Genomic DNA, 16,583 nt, shown 5'->3' with positions numbered 1-16,583 from the left:
CAGAATGCTAATACATAATATATATAAGAAAGCAACAATGACAGTACAATTGGAAGAAACCACAAAACCCATACCAATTAACAGAGGAGTGCGACAGGGAGATGTTATTTCTCCTAAACTATTTACATTAGCACTGGAAGATGTTTTCAAAACAATGGAATGGACAAACATGGGAATAAACATAAATGGAAAGAAACTAAACCACCTAAGATATGCAGACGATGTAGTAGTCATAGCATCAAGTTTTGAAGAACTACAAACCATGCTAACCGAACTAGCAAATGAATCCGAACAAATAGGTCTAAAAATGAATTTTGCCAAAACAAAAACAATGACAAACACACAAGACAATAGAAACGTAATACTAAACGACACCACAATAGAAGCGGTTAATGATTATATATATTTGGGACAGATTATAAAAATAAATAAGGAAAACCAAACAGCGGAGGTAAAAAGAAGGGTCAGATTAGCAAAAGAAGGCAGGATTTGGAAAATTAAAATGGGTCCTAAAGAATAAAAAAATACAACAATACTTAAAAACAAGAGTGTTTGACCGGTGCATACTCCCAATTCTCACATACGCATGCCAAACATGGACCTTGACCAAGGCAAACATGGATAAAATAATAAAGACACAAAGAGCCATGGAGAGAGCAATGTTAGGAGTAAAATTGACAGACAAAAAGCAAAACAACTGGGTCAGAAATAGAACAAAAGTCAAAGACGCAGGTCAACATATAACCAGGCTAAAATGGAGCTTCGCAGGTCATAACGCTAGACAAACGGACAATAGGTGGAATAGCACGATACAACAATGGAGACCATGGACAGGAAAGAGAGCAAGAGGACGACCCCAGATGAGATGGGGAGACGACATTAAAAAGATAGGAGGAACGCACTGGAAACAGAAAGCACTAAACAGAAGCGAATGGAGGAAACTGGGGGAAGCCTACGTTCAGAATTGGACGAATTAAAGGGCAAAAGAAGAAGCAATGCTATAAATTCCAAATCGAAGGACCACCCACTCATGTCGGAATAAAAGAATAAAAGCCTTAACAAATATGTAATTTATTAACTAACCTTACTATTAATAAAATAAAATCTGGTCAAATTTCTTTCTTAAAGTTCTTGTATCATCGTTGATTGAATTCACGTGTATTCAATCAACAGTATCATATATTTTGTATAAATATGCATATAATTGACACTAGTCTGCGAAACACAAACACAAACACAATAGCACTTCTACAGCTTAAAGGTCATTAGGACATGAACTAAGGACGTTTTCTTTCTTCTTCTTCTTCTTCTTCTTATGCAATCCACTAATGGATGTTCGCGATCACGTTTGACCATTTTTCTCCATCCCTTGCAGTATGTATTAGGTCTCATATGTTTTTTAGTCCTGTCCATTGTTTGACATTACGGAGCCATGACATTTTCTTCTTGCCCACTCCTCTTCTTCCTTCGATCTTTCCTTCAATTAAGATTTGCAGAAACTTGTATCTTTCATTTCTAATTAGGTGCCCCAGGTATGCCGTTTTTCTCTGTTTAATTGTGCACATCAGTTGTCGTTCTGTACAAATTCTTCTCAGGATTTCTTCATTTGTTATTCTTGCGGTCCAGGGAACTTTAAGGATTCGTCGATAGATCCACATCTCAAATGCCTCTAGCTTATTCATTGTGTTTATTTTTAAGGTCCATCCTTCCATGCCATATAGGAGCACCGACCATATATAGCATTTTGTGAATCTTAGTCTTAGGTTTAGGTCAAAGTCAGAGTTCGTAAAGACGTTTCTGAATTTCATGAATGCACTTCTGGCTCTTTCTATCCGACATTTAATTTCCATATCCGACATCCAGTCTTCACATAGCCAGGTTCCCAGGTACTTAAACTTTCTTACGCGCTCTACATCTTGGTTGTTATATGCTAGTCTTGAATTTTGATGTTGACATAATTGACGGCTGATTATAAGAAACTTCGTCTTTTTTATGTTGATGCTAAGTCCCATGTTCTCGCTATGCTCTCCAATTTTATTAAGATGGTTTTGGAGGTCTTCTATATTGTCTGCTATTAAGACCGAGTCATCCGCATATCGTATATTATTGACCCAGGTACCATTTACTTTGATGCCGCTTTCGCATTCCTCAAGAGCTTCCTGGAAGATACTTTCTGAATATAGATTGAACAGTAGTGGGGAGAGAATGCATCCCTGTCTTACACCTCTGAGAATTTTTTGAGCTTGCGTTGTTTCATTATCCACCTTGACGACAGCTGTTTGATTCCAGTAAAGAGCCTACGTTTTCTTTAGTACTAATTAATTCATAGCAAATTTTCTAAAAATCGGCGGTTGAAAATTGAAATGTATAAAAGTACTTTGGTGGAAGATGGACAATAAATTAGGATGGCGATCTTACTACCATTTAGACCGTAATAGACAATTCAATAAAGGCCAAATGGAAGGACCGCCCATTCATGTGGGAATAAAGCCATTAACAAATATGTAATTTATTGGGTAACTTTATTACTATTAATAAAAATAAATATAGTCAAAAACCTTTCGTAAAGTTCTTATATCATCCATCGGTCAAACTGTCAGAACCTTTGACCAACGCGTAGCAGAACACACAAAGGCTTTCAATAATAGAAAAATAGAATCTACGTAATAGCACTTCACCTTTTAGATGAAAATCATTCTTTTAATAAACAGTATAAAATTCTTAACTTATATTGGAATCAGAAAGCTAACATCAAAATAGAAAATGAGATATCAAAAGCAATAAAAATACGTAGAGGAGTACGACAGGGATGCATTTTGTCACCACTGCTATTTAATGTATATAGTGAAAGCATCTGCCAGGAAGCCCTTTTGCAAGCAAATGAAGGAATCGTAATCAATCGAGAGGTTGTAAATAATATTCGATACGCGGACGACACTGTACTAGTTGCAAGAACAGTAGAAGAATTACAACGATTACTTACAAACATAAATATTGCTTGCAACAATTATGACATAAACATTAATATCAAAAAAACCAAGTATATGGTCTTCAGTAAAATCATGACACAGCCAGCACATATTAGTATGAACGGCATTCAAATTGAAAAAGTATCAAGTTACAAATACTTGGGAACTTTAATAAACGAAACTGGAGACCAAAACAATGAAATAAAAAGACGTATCGAAATTGCCAGGGCCACCTTCATAAAGATGAGAAAATTCTTCTGCAACAGAGATATAAGCATCCCTCTACGATTAAGAATGCTAAGAGGCTACGTATTTAACACGCTATTATACGGTGTAGAGGCCTGGACTCTCAAAGAAAACAACATAAAAAATATTGAAAGTTTCGAGATGTGGTGCTACCGTCGAATGCTGACGATAAGTTGGGTTGAAAGAATCACAAACCTTGAAGTAATACGAAGGATAGGAAGAGACCCAGAAATATTGTTAACGAAAAAACGAAGAAAACTCGAGTATTTGGGTCACCTGATGAGAGGTCATAAATAGGCATTGCTTCAAAATATAACGTAAGGAAAAATAGAAAGAAAACGGAATCCAGGCCGTAGAAGAATGTCATGGTTGCGAAATTTGAGAGAGTGGTTTGGCTGCACCACTACTGAACTTTTTAGGTCAGCTGTAAACAAGGTCAGGGTAGCCTTGATGATTTCCAATCTCCGATAGGAGTGGCACAAGAAGAAGAAGATAAAATTCTCCATACTAAAAATAAAAGTCTTAAGCTATCTTTATTAGAATCTATGGAAATTAATAAAGTAAAAAATACAGATATAATTATGAATGACCAACCTGACACAAACAGTTCCCCACTCCTCAACCTATTCCTAGTAACTCCACACCTATGAAAGTGTAGAGCATTGTGAAAACCCATCATTTAAGAAAGGCATTTTGCCGAAACGCTGTAGTGGCATTATTTTTAATCAATTTTTTGGTAATCTTGAAAACAAAAGTTTTCACTGTTTTATTGTTAGATATATTTTTAATAATTGATGGATTCGACCGTTACTTGATGGAAGTTCATTTTATCTCACAATAAAACACTGAAAAACGTTTGTTTTTCTATACTTCCACAAAATTTATTACAACTATGTTATTACTACAGCTGTTTCGGCAAAGTGCCTTTCTCAAGTGATATATTTTACAATGTGTTTGCCTTTTTAAGTCTTTAACTGAAGAGGTTGAGGAGTGGGGAGCTGTTTGTCTCGAGTTGGTCATTCAGAATTATATCTGTATTTTTCAATTTATTAATTTCCATTGATTCTAAAAGTGATAGCTTAAGGCCTTTATTTTGAATATGTAGAATTTGAAACTCTTCATTGAAAGAATGATTATGATCTAGAAGGTGAAGTGCGTATGTAGAAGTGTCTGTTTTTCTATTGTTGAAAGCCCTTTTGTGTTCTGCTATCCGTTTGTCAAAAGTTCTGCCAGTTTGACCGATGTAAGTTTTCGGACAGTCACCACAAGTTAGTTTGTACACACCACTCTGTAGTTGCTTTCTCTTTCGGCTTTTATTGTTTTTAATATGTTTGCTTAAGTTGTTGTTAGTTCTGAAAGCTGGTGTTATTCCTTTCTTTTTTATGTATCTGGCTATTTTTGTTGTTATTTTGCCAGTATATGTGAGAGAGCAGAAGGTACTGGGTTCTTTCTGTGGTGGTGGATACACTAATTTCAAGGCTTTCTTATGAAGTTTTTGGTTTAAAATGTTGTTAACTGTTTGTTCGTTATAGCCATTGTTTACTGCTATTTGTCTAATGATATTTAGTTCTGTCTCGAAGTTATTTTTTGTCATAGGAATCTCTGTCAGTCTATGTATCATGCTATGGTAGGCTGCTAATTTGTGTTGTGTAGGATGGGATGATGAATTGTGTATAGTTCTGTCAGTATGGGTAGGTTTATGATATACGGAGAACTCATGTTTGTTGTGTAGTCTGGTAATCGTTACATCTAGAAAGTTTATGGAATTATTCTGTTCTGTTTCTATTGTGAACTCAATATTACTATGAAGTGAATTAATGTATGATAGAAATTGGTCAAGTTGTCTGTTAGTTCCTGTAAAGCAGACTAGTATGTCATCCACGTATCTCCACCAATATAAGAACTGTTTAAATAAGGGGTGTTTAGAAATTGTGGTTTCAAGTTGGTTCATAAATATATTTGATAGTAATGGGCTTAGAGGATTACCCATAATAAGTCCTGCACTGTTGTTTGTGTAAATTTGATTATTGAATTCAAAATAGTCTTGATTTATGCAAATTTCAAGAAGGTGTAAAATTTCAGATGCAATGATCGGATTTGTACTATTATGTTCTAAAAGGTTTTTAACAAAAACAAAAGTTTCTGTAGGAGGAACACTAGGAAAAAGATTTTTTACGTCAAATGAAATTAGTCTGGAGTTGTTGGGCAATTGAAAATGTTGTATTTTATTAATTAGTTCAAGTGTATTTTTTACGGTGAATTTAGGTGAAAATTTAGTGTATTCTGTAATAATATCTGACAGTTTTTTTGAAAGTTTATATGACGGAGCTGTATAAAAAGAAACTACAGGTCTTATTGGGTGGTCAGGTTTGTGTAGTTTAATAAAAGAGTATAATTTAGGGGGTTGTGGGTTCATAATATTAAGGTATTTCTGTTCTGTTGGATTTAGTATTGATTTTGAATTTTCAGTGGCTAGTTTAATTTGTTTTCGGTATTTTTCTGTGTATATTCCTATGACAAAAAATAACTTCGAGACAGAACTAAATATCATTAGACAAATAGCAGTAAACAATGGCTATAACGAACAAACAGTTAACAACATTTTAAACCAAAAACTCCATAAGAAAGCCTTGAAATTAGTGTATCCACCACCACAGAAAGATCCCAGTACCTTCTGCTCTCTCACATATACTGGCAAAATAACAACAAAAATAGCCAGATACATAGAAAAGAAAGGAATAACACCAGCTTTCAGAACTAACAACAACTTAAGCAAACATATTAAAAACAATAAAAGCCGAAAGAGAAAGCAACTACAGAGTGGTGTGTACAAACTAACTTGTGGTGACTGTCCGAAAACTTACATCGGTCAAACTGGCAGAACTTTTGACAAACGGATAGCAGAACACAAAAGGGCTTTCAACAATAGAAAAACAGACATTTCTACATACGCACTTCACCTTCTAGATCATAATCATTCTTTCAATGAAGAGTTTCAAATTCTACATATTCAAAATAAAGGCCTTAAGCTATCACTTTTAGAATCAATGGAAATTAATAAATTGAAAAATACAGATATAATTCTGAATGGCCAACTCGAGACAAACAGCTCCCCACTCCTCAACCTCTTCAGTTAAAGACTTATAAAGGCAAACACATTGTAAAATATATCACTTGAGAAAGGCACTTTGCCGAAACAGCTGTAGTAATAACATAGTTGTAATAAATTTTATGGAAGTATAGAAAAACAAACGTTTTTCAGTGTTTTATTGTGAGAGATATATTTTTGTTTATTCGATTGCTTCTTGCCTGGTCTAATTCGAAGAAGAAAGCTTATTTTGAATTCGAAAAGTAAGGTTAGCTATAAAATTTATTCTGATCCTCATAGCAAATTTTCAAGTAGCAGATCCGCAAATTGCGGCAGAAAGTTTTAGCAAGTCCCTGGAAATTTTACCAGCCGCTTTTGTCTCAAAGTATAAGATATCAAAGTTTTGCCTAATTAACTTCCAAATGAGCCAGAGATTTTCCCTCATTCCATTTTCCATAGCTACAGGCATTCAGCGATAGAACGGAACCAACGAACGCCATTTTCATATAAATTCTAACAATAAAAATATAAATTAGCCAACGTTGTTCCCAATAATTCAATGAAATTAGTCAGGAAAGTCACAAAAGACGCTGAAGTTTCTCAGTGATGATCTACAGGCTAAATATACTGCGTGTCCCAAAAAAGTTATAACAAAAGATAGTCCATTCTTTCACGGTTTTTGCTCTAAATTTTAAAGAACCGCTTGGATTGACATGAAATTTGGCATACGCATAGCTTACATGTCAAAGAAAAAAAGTGATATTAAGCCGATGTGTGCTTTTGACCTGGGGATGACTTTCACCCTCTCTTGGGGGTGAAAAAATATATGTCCAAAATAAGTCCGGAAATGGGTAAACTGACTAATTTTAAGTAACTTTTTTTCTATAGAGCTTTTTCGCCAAGTCAACACTTTTCGAGTTATTTGCGAGTGAATATGTTCATTTTTCAACAAAATAACTACATTTTTAGACGGATTTTTGCAAATAACTCAGAAAGTAAGTATTTGTCGGAAAAAACGTTCTTAGCAAAATTATAGCCTGTGAAAAAGTTTAAAAAAAATGGTGTACGCGTTAGGTCTCTGGACCTCGTAGAACCAGAGTTATAGCCAATGAAAAATAGATTGATATTCACCAAATTTCAAATAGAATATTTCGAAGTGAAATATCCAAAATATTAAGCATTTTCTGGAGAAAACCCATTTAAACTTTTTTAAAGTGTTTAAACTTTATTTCTGTTTTTATAAAAATTTTCTAGCATTTTTAAGCAAGTTACGCTCAAAATAAAGTGGGTTCCCTTTTGTTTTGGCAAATAAAAATCGGGAAGACCGCCCTCTAATTAGCAACTTATATGAAATTAATCGTTACCGCTCCACAAATTATTTTTCTTATGTTGTGTTTATATTTATGATCTGTAAGTTTCATCGATTCAAAGTGCTTATTTTTGAAAAAAGGTGATTTTGAAGTAAAATTTTTAAAAAATTTTATTTTGAAAAATATGCTTTCTTCAAAATAACTTAAAAATTGTTAGAGATACCAAAAATCTCGAAAAACAAAAAAAGTCAGCATTGCTTTTCTAAATATCATGTATTTTTTTGTTTTTCTGTAAGACAAAAATTGATTAAAATTTGGTGTTTCTAAATTTGCATACATTCGTGATCAGTGACTCGTTCAACCCCTTTTAACTACAGCCCTTTCAAAAATAAGGACTTTGAACCGATGAAACTTACAGATCATATATACGATATATACACGAGTTAAGAAACTTGTGACGTCGTAACGATTAACTTCATTTGAGATAATAATTAGGGGCTGATTGTCCCGATTTTTTAACCAAAAAAAAGGGACTAACTTTATTTTCAGCGTAACTTGTTTACTTTTGATGCTAGATTTTTTTTTATAAAACAAAAATGAAGCTTTTGTTAAACACTTTAAATAAGTTGTAATGAGTTTCCTCGAAATGTGCTTCATTTTTGGTTATTTCACATTAAAGTATTCCATTTGGAATTTGACGAATATGAACCTATTTTTAATTAGCTCTAACTCTGCTTCTACTACGTATAGAGACGTGATATATATACCATTTTTTTAAATCTTTTCCAGGCTATATTTTTCTAAGAATGTTTTTCGACAAAATACTTACTATTTGAGTTATTTGCGAAAAACCGTCTAAAGGCGTGGTTATTTTGTTGAAAAAATGAACATATTCACTGGCAAATAACTCGAAAAGTATTGACTTAGTGAAAAAACTCTATAGAACAAAAGTTACTTAAAATTAGTTAGTTTATCCATTTCCGGACTTACTTTGGACGAATATTTTTTCACCCCCAAGAGGGGATGAAAACCACCCCCGGGGCAAAAGCACATATCGGCACAATATCACTTTTTTTCTTTGACTTGTTAGCTATGTGTATGCTAAATTTCATGTCAATCCAAGCGGTTATTTAAAATTTAGAGGTTTTGCAATATTTTACCGTTAAAGAACGTACTAAAAGTAATAAATCCGAGATCTGGATTTCTGAATGATTGGATGACTAAGCAGATCACTTAGTAACTGCAGTTTAGTGAGCATCTGCATTTCTATGTCACTATCACTTTTAATAATCAAGTTTAAGATAGGTTACTATCACATAGATCCTGACCGTAGAGGTGTGGAGATGTGGCAACCCTAGGGTATAGGCTACCAATAAACCATGAAATCTTAGAATACTAGTTTACACAAAAAGAGCACTACACAACTTATAATTATTAATTGCTCTAATACCAAAAGCGAGACAATCTTTGACAGATTGAAGAGCATTGTATATATGTGTGGCGTAAATACTTGACGGGATTTTAAAGGGCTTCTGCCAACAGAGATGTTACTTCGACTCTGTCTTAATTCGCTCTGTGATTTGTAGGTGCATGCCTGGTCTTTGGGGAGTCTACGATTGAGAACAGGAGTCACAGATGTTGTGTCGGGTGGCTAAACTTTAATGAAACTGGGCCGGTCGTGTGGTCCGTCTGACAGATGGGAGATGTACAAAGAGGTTGCTCGAGTGCAGATCAAGAGCCGATAAAAGAAATAGAGGAAGACCTCCCACGCGATGGACGGACGATATAAAAAATGACCACTAACTGGATTCAAATCGCCCAGGATAGAAGACAGCGGACTGAAATACGGGAGACCTATATCCAGCAGTGAATGCAAAGGGCTGATTGATGATGATGATGAGTCAGGAAAGTCACAAAAGATGCCGAAGTTTCTCAGTGATAATGTATAGGCTAAATATACTGAGCGTCCCAAAAAATGTATAATAAATAGAATAATAAATGCGAGATCTGGATTTCCGGGCTGAACTAAGCAGATTGCTGAGTAACTGCAGTTAAGTGAATATCTGTATTTTCTATTGAAATAAAATATGATAATTGAAATACAACGCGGTGTCAGACAGGGTTGTGTGCTGTCACCGATACTATTTAGCGTCTACTCGGAGGTAATATTTGCGAACGCTTTAGCGCACTCTTCAGAGGGTATCGGGATAAAGGCACAAAGAGTAAGTAACATCCGCTATGCATATGCCACTGTTTTAATGACTGATTTGGACCATAGTCTCATGATGCTGTTAAATAGGGCCAATGAGAGTTGTGGAAAAATGGGGACGAAGATCAATAATGCGAAAAGCAAAGTTGAGCAAAGCAAAGAAGAAATCGAAAAAAAGCAAAATATCAAAGAACAAAAATTTACCCCTTCTAATATATGTGACTCACTAACAGCTTGAATACGTAAACCAATATTTTTGCTACTGGTTCAACAATCGATTCAATTATGAACAAGAAGTATAAGCCAGAATTAGAGGTAGCCTGACAAGGCCTTATCGAAAGAAACAGCTTATTTTGTTACACTAGCATTAATAGCAGCCTTAGGGTAAGAACAGAACAAGTGGGTCGAGGTTGAGGTGTAGGTCGCGGTACATGCCACTAGTTAAGTCGCGGTCGATGTCGACAGCACATAGCAAGGAAGTCACCTGCGCTGTCAGTCGAGCTAGAACCACTATTAAGTGAAGTAGTTTAATGAAATTTGAATGACAAAAAGACTGTGCTTTTGCGATATTGTGTCAGTCAAGTGATGATAGTGTTGAAATGTCAGCTGTAAATAATCAGATCCTTCTTCGTTTAAAAATTTACTGAATTTAATTACTTTAGAAATTCAAAAATAAACTGAATACAAAAAAGGGAATATATAAAAATATCAACTCAGATAGCGCAAGTAATGACAACTTGGCTTCGAGCGGATCAATCAGAAGAAAGCATCCTTGTAGGCCGCGCAGTAGACATCCATGTAAAACACACTCATTTTATTTTCAAGAGCAGCGATGTAAACCTCCTGGATGGCATCGCGCTAAACCTCCACCGCGACACTACTCTGTTCGCTTCCATTCATTACAATGTGTTTGTTTTACATGGATGTCGACATCGACCGCGACCGACACCTACACCTCCACCGCGACCCACTTGTTATGTTCTTACCCTTAGATGTAATTTTCTGCATTGCTATGTATGGTCCGGCTTTATAGAAAGATCTTGAATAACCCACACGGCCAAAGAAAATGTCCTGAGGAGAATAGCTACAGACAGGGAGCTGCTGAAGGTCATCAAAGTTAGAAAAGTTAGCTTCCTGGGACGCATAATGAGAAGCGAAAAGTACCACCTCGCGTAGCTAATCTTCCAAGGGGAGATTGAAGGAAAACGGTGTCCCAGTAGGCTCCCAATTTCATAGCTTAAAAATATCAGAGACTGGACCTGCCTTGACTCAGAATCCTTGTTTAGAGCCGCATTGGACAGAGACAGATTTGCCACTTTGTCAGTGTAGTCGCTTACCACCACTAAAGGAGAACAGCACCACAAGGAGAAGAAGAATGTGTAATCGATAGCTTAAAGCCATACTATTATTTCATCTTGTTTAATTTCAATCTCTTTCTCGATAAAATGTAAAAGTAATGACACAAAATCCATAGTAAGCGTTATTTAGTGCAACAATAAAAACAATTTAGGTTTCGTAACTTTATGTGTGTCCTTACTTCCAGAACTAATTTCGAACCGTCTAATTTGCAATAAAAGTAACTTATTACACACGTCTAAATTATTCCCCAAGTATGACCTAGATGGAAAACTTTCCCGAACGTGTGGAAAATTAGTTGAATATTTCATGGAAGTAAATCAAAACCGTTCTCATTAACTTTTGCTCTATAAAAATCTATCGATCATATATAATATCTGCCCTTATTTGCTGGTGTTCTTGTTAGTTAGGCGTTCAGTGGAACGTTAAATAAAGGATTATGGGGGTAACGAGCATAGTTACTTAAGATTTATAAAGGATTATTCCATTTAGAGTACATTAACCTTCTCCTTCTTCCTTTCTCGCTGAAAATCTTAATGGGATATTGATAATTCCGTTATATACGCAATTTTGGCTCCCGATATTACTTTTAAGCTATTGCCATGTGAAAGTATTAAAGGGAGTCAGTTTTAGAAATTAAACTGCCACATAGTTCAACGTCAACGACAATGAGGCATATGTAAAATTATTTTAAAGTGAGTAATCAGGATTGTTTAATAGAAACACTAGAGAGACATCAAAGTGACATTGACGACATAGTCATGTCGTCAATATCTCGGGTTGTAGCAATATTAAGTACACGTCTCCCACTAAGTCTTGTTTGGTCTTTCCCACCTGTAGATTAGTTTGAGTTTATGCCAGGAAGAAGGACTACTGATTCCTTGTTTGCTTAAAGACAGTTGATAAAGAAATATGATCTATCCAGATGAATGAATACGAAACACATATAGCCTAATAAAATAAAAAAAGTCAATATGTAAATTCGTACAGGTTAAAACAAATTTTATATCAAAGTTTAGGTGGGTACAAAAGATATTTTCAAGAAAGTATCCAAATCATACAAGGGGATCATTGTTTAAATAATTAAAAAGGGGTCATTTTTGCAAAAAAATTACTTTTTTAACTGCTGAGGTCATTCAATTACTAATGAAGGTCTATAGGATTTTTTTCTGCAAAGTTGAAGTGTAAATTTTTCACATAAGGCTTACTAAATTAAATTTGACCCCCTATTTATTTAAATAATTATACATAAAACTTTAAAAACATATTTGCAAAAAATTATTTTTAGCGTTTTAAATAAGCAATATAAAATATCTTATTTTACAGACTAAGTTGCACTATGTTACCAGTATTAAGGAAAAAAAATGGTCAAAAAATATTTAATATTTTTTGAGATATTGAATTTGCTTATTAAATGTTACTATATTTTCAATTGCAAAAACGCGGTTGTTGCCAAAGAAATATTCACCTGCTTAAGATTTCTTTATTTTTATTTTTATGTATATTTTCGATAAATGTATTGATAAATTCAAATTTCAGTTAAACTCCCCACTAAAATGGCATTTGAAAATTATTCAAATTTGTTTATAATTTGTTTTTTTTAATAACGTCGCGGGGATTAAGTATTTTGAAATGCCGTTTCCATAATTGGGTTCCTGGGAATTTTTTACTAATTAACAAAATTTTTTTGTCATTTTTTTTCTTCTTTTTTTTTTTCTTTGAGTTATATTACTACGGGCCCTTTTAGGGTTAAATTTTATTAAGAATGTCGAATCTCTGAGTTGTAGATTCTAGACCTAAAAATATTAAGATTTAACTAAAATCTCTTAAATAAAATGTGGCTACTTACTGAGTTACAGGGTGTTTTATTTAAAAATTTAAAAATTATTGTTACCAAATACTTTAAAACTATTTGACGTATCCTTATCATACTTGGCAGAAAGTGTGGCTATTATACACCCTATTAAATTGTGATTAATAAACGTTTCTAGCTAGTGCCAGAGGCGTACGACAGGGGATAGAGAATGATTGACCCTTCCCAAATTCTACGCCACTGAGTGAATTACTATTGTAGCGAAATTTTTCGATTCTCCAATACTTTGTATGTAAATAACTTTATTGGTATCGATAAAGTCATCAGTTTGAGAGATATTGGAAATTTAAAATGAATGAATGAATGAATCAAAATAAATATGCCATTTCATTTTTAACGTCCAATATCTCGAAAACTAATGACTTAATCGTTACCAGTAAAGAGTATATTATTTACATAGAAAGTATTGGAGAATCGAAAAATTTCGCTAAAATAGTAATTCCCTCAGTGGCGTAGAATTTGGGAAGGGTCAACCATTAAATATCCCCTGTCGTACGCCTCTGGTGGTAGCTAGAAACTTTTATTTATCACAATTTAGTAGACTGTATAGTACCCATACTTTCTGCCAAGTATGATAAGGATATGTCAAATAGTTTGAAAGTACTTGGTAAAAATAATTTTTAAATTTGTAAATAAAACACCCTGTAACTCAGTAAGTAGCCACATTTTATTTAAATGATTTTAGACCAATCTTAATATTTTTAGGTCTAGAATCTACAACTTAGAGATCCGACATTCTTAATGAAACTTAACCCAAAAAGGGCCCATAGTAATAAAATGCCAAGAAAAAAAAGAAGAGGAAAAAAAGACAAAAAAATTTGTTAATTAGTGAAAAATTCCCAGGAACCCAATTATCGAAACGGCATTTCAAAATATTTAATCCCCGCGACGTTATTAAAAAAATAAATTATAAATAAATTTGAATTATTTTCAAATGCCATTTTAGGGGGAAGTTTAATTGAAATTTGAATTTATCAATACATTTGTCGAAAATATACATAAAAATAAACATAATAAGATTTAAGACAGGTAATTATTTCTTTGGTAACAACCGCGTTTTTTCAATTGAAAATAGAGTAACATTTAATAAACAAATTCAATATCTCAAAAAATATTAAATATTTTTGGACCAATTTTTTTTTAATAATACTGATAACATAGCGCAACTTATCCTGTAAAATAAGATATTTTATAGTGCTTATTTAAAAAGATAAAAATAATTTTTTGCAAATTTGTTTTTAAAGTTTTTTGTATAATTATTTAAATAAATAGGGGGTCAAATTTAATTTAGTAAGTCTTATGTGAAAGATTTACCCTTCAACTTTGCAGAAAACAATCCTATAGACCTTCATTAATAATTGAATGACCTCAGCAGTTAAAAAAGTAATTTTTTTGCAAAAATGACCCCTTTTTAATTATTTAAACAATGATCCCCTAGTATGATTTGGATACTTTCTTGAAAATATCTTTTGTACCCACCTAAACTTTGATATAAAATTTGTTTCAACCTGTACGAATTTACATTTTGATTTACATGTAGTGTAATTTTATTTTACTAGACTAATATAAGTGCTACAATTAATGACGAAGAGGTAGAAGCAAAGATCAAGAAGCTAAAAAACAGAATATCACCTGGAACGGATGGTATACCCAATGAACTTTTAAAATATGAAGGCCCTGAACTTGTAAGTAACCAGAGGAATGGCATAAGAGCATCACAATCCCCATATTTAAAAAATTACAAAAATTTGCCCACAAAACTACAGAGGAATAACCCTCTTAAATACAACCATAAAACTTTTCACGGGTATTCTTAAGGACAAACTGGATAGACAAATCCTAATGCTGAAGAACAACTAGGTTTTACAAAGGGGCGATCTATAACAGACGCAGTATTTATGTTATGGACCATATGATTAATTGGTCATTTTTCATAATGCCCGGGCTATATAAAAAATGCCCAATACTGTCGGTCAATATAATAAATACTATTAAATTCATCACATTGCCCGGGCATTATGTATAATGTTTGGCATCTACTAGACAGGATGATTAAAACTACTTTTATTTTTATTAAATATGAAATATATTTATTTTGATACAATCAAGTATGTAGTAAAAACTAAAATATTTCTTATATACTAATGAAAACAGTCTTGCAGTCTTCTGTGAAATGGCACATGAGTACATTTAATGAATAAGTATACATAAAAAAATATAATACGTATTAACGGTAATTGAGGAAACCAAAAAAAGAATTCTGTGTTTTTATTTGCATTTTTTCTAATGACCGAAATCGATGGTAACACACAAAGCGGCCAGTGAGAAATTAAATCGTTTTTCTTCTAAATCAAACTCAATTTTAAATAAAAATACACTTACCACCTTTGCGTGCTACATCATCGAAATTTATTTTGTATGAATGATTTACAATACATAACTATTTGTTGAAACATGTTCCACTATGGTGACACTTGGAGTTACATATTTTTTTTTATTTACGACACTTACACTTATCAGATTTACACCCACCTTTACAACCGCACCTACTGTATCCTTGTCCCCCACAGTTAGAAGATTTTCTTGCGCATTCTCTAAGAGATATCTCAGTGTCTGGAATCTCTTCTATGGAGATAAACTTTTCTTTACAAACGGTAAACTGGTTTCTTGAATATAACTGATTTAATATGCCATATTTTGTGCCTAGTTTGTAAAGCTTTTTTTCAGTTATCTCTGTCACGATAGCTAGTAGATTTCTTTGATCACTACGAGCTCGGTCCACATCTGGTACTCGTATCCTAACTGTGTTACCTAGTTTAGCCGACGGATATTTGGAATTGTAAAATTTTAACATCTTCTCTGCTTGTTTTTCTAGATTCGTCAAAGCCAATTTTCTTTTCTTCCTTACATCGTATATTCTAATATCTATATTGGAATCCAGATTTTCATTATTTTCTAAATTAACTACAATAGCCGTTTCTACCGCATTTGGTAAAAATTCTGGAACTTGACTAGATTCACGAGATGAATTTTGAACATGAGATGAACTTGATTCGGGCAACATTATTGAAGAGTCCACATTTATATTATTATTTTGTATTATATCCGGTTCTGTAGATAGCCCAGCCTCTTGATTTTTGAACAGGACCTCTAAGTCTTCCTCCGAATTAACATCAGTCAGAACTTCTTGGGGTAGAGAGCTTTTTAAACCAACTTTAAACTTTGTGCCGAACATGGCTTCATATGGACTACAACCTATACCAGTGTGATGAGCTCTATTTTTCATTAGTTGAACAAAACGTAAGCCTTCAGACCATTTGTTTCTATTGTTGTCTTCTAACCACGAACTAAGCATATTCTCTACGTCTTGATTGGCCCTTTCCATAGATCCTTGACTCTGAGAATACCTGGGTTTGCCATGTACCATTTTTAACTCGGGCCACATGCTACACAGCTCTTTGATAATATGGTTAGCGAATTCTCTGCCATTATCACTATGAAGCACACTCGGTGCCCCAAATATTGTGAAAAT

General features: G+C 33.6%; 1 protein-coding gene across 1 annotated transcript; it reads right to left on the bottom strand.

The window, feature by feature from the left end:
- Window positions 1–15,545: 15,545 nt before the first annotated feature.
- On the bottom strand, window positions 15,546–16,115 carry LOC126888044 (uncharacterized). The gene has a single exon (XM_050656054.1). The coding sequence runs from the start codon at window positions 16,113–16,115 to the stop codon at window positions 15,546–15,548; it is 570 nt and encodes a 189-aa protein (XP_050512011.1).
- Between the last annotated feature and the right edge of the window lie 468 nt (window positions 16,116–16,583).

Source organism: Diabrotica virgifera, chromosome 7 (genome assembly GCF_917563875.1).
Source record: "Diabrotica virgifera virgifera chromosome 7, PGI_DIABVI_V3a".
Lineage (NCBI taxonomy): Eukaryota > Metazoa > Arthropoda > Insecta > Coleoptera > Chrysomelidae > Diabrotica > Diabrotica virgifera.
This window is presented reverse-complemented; position numbering and strand designations above follow the sequence as displayed.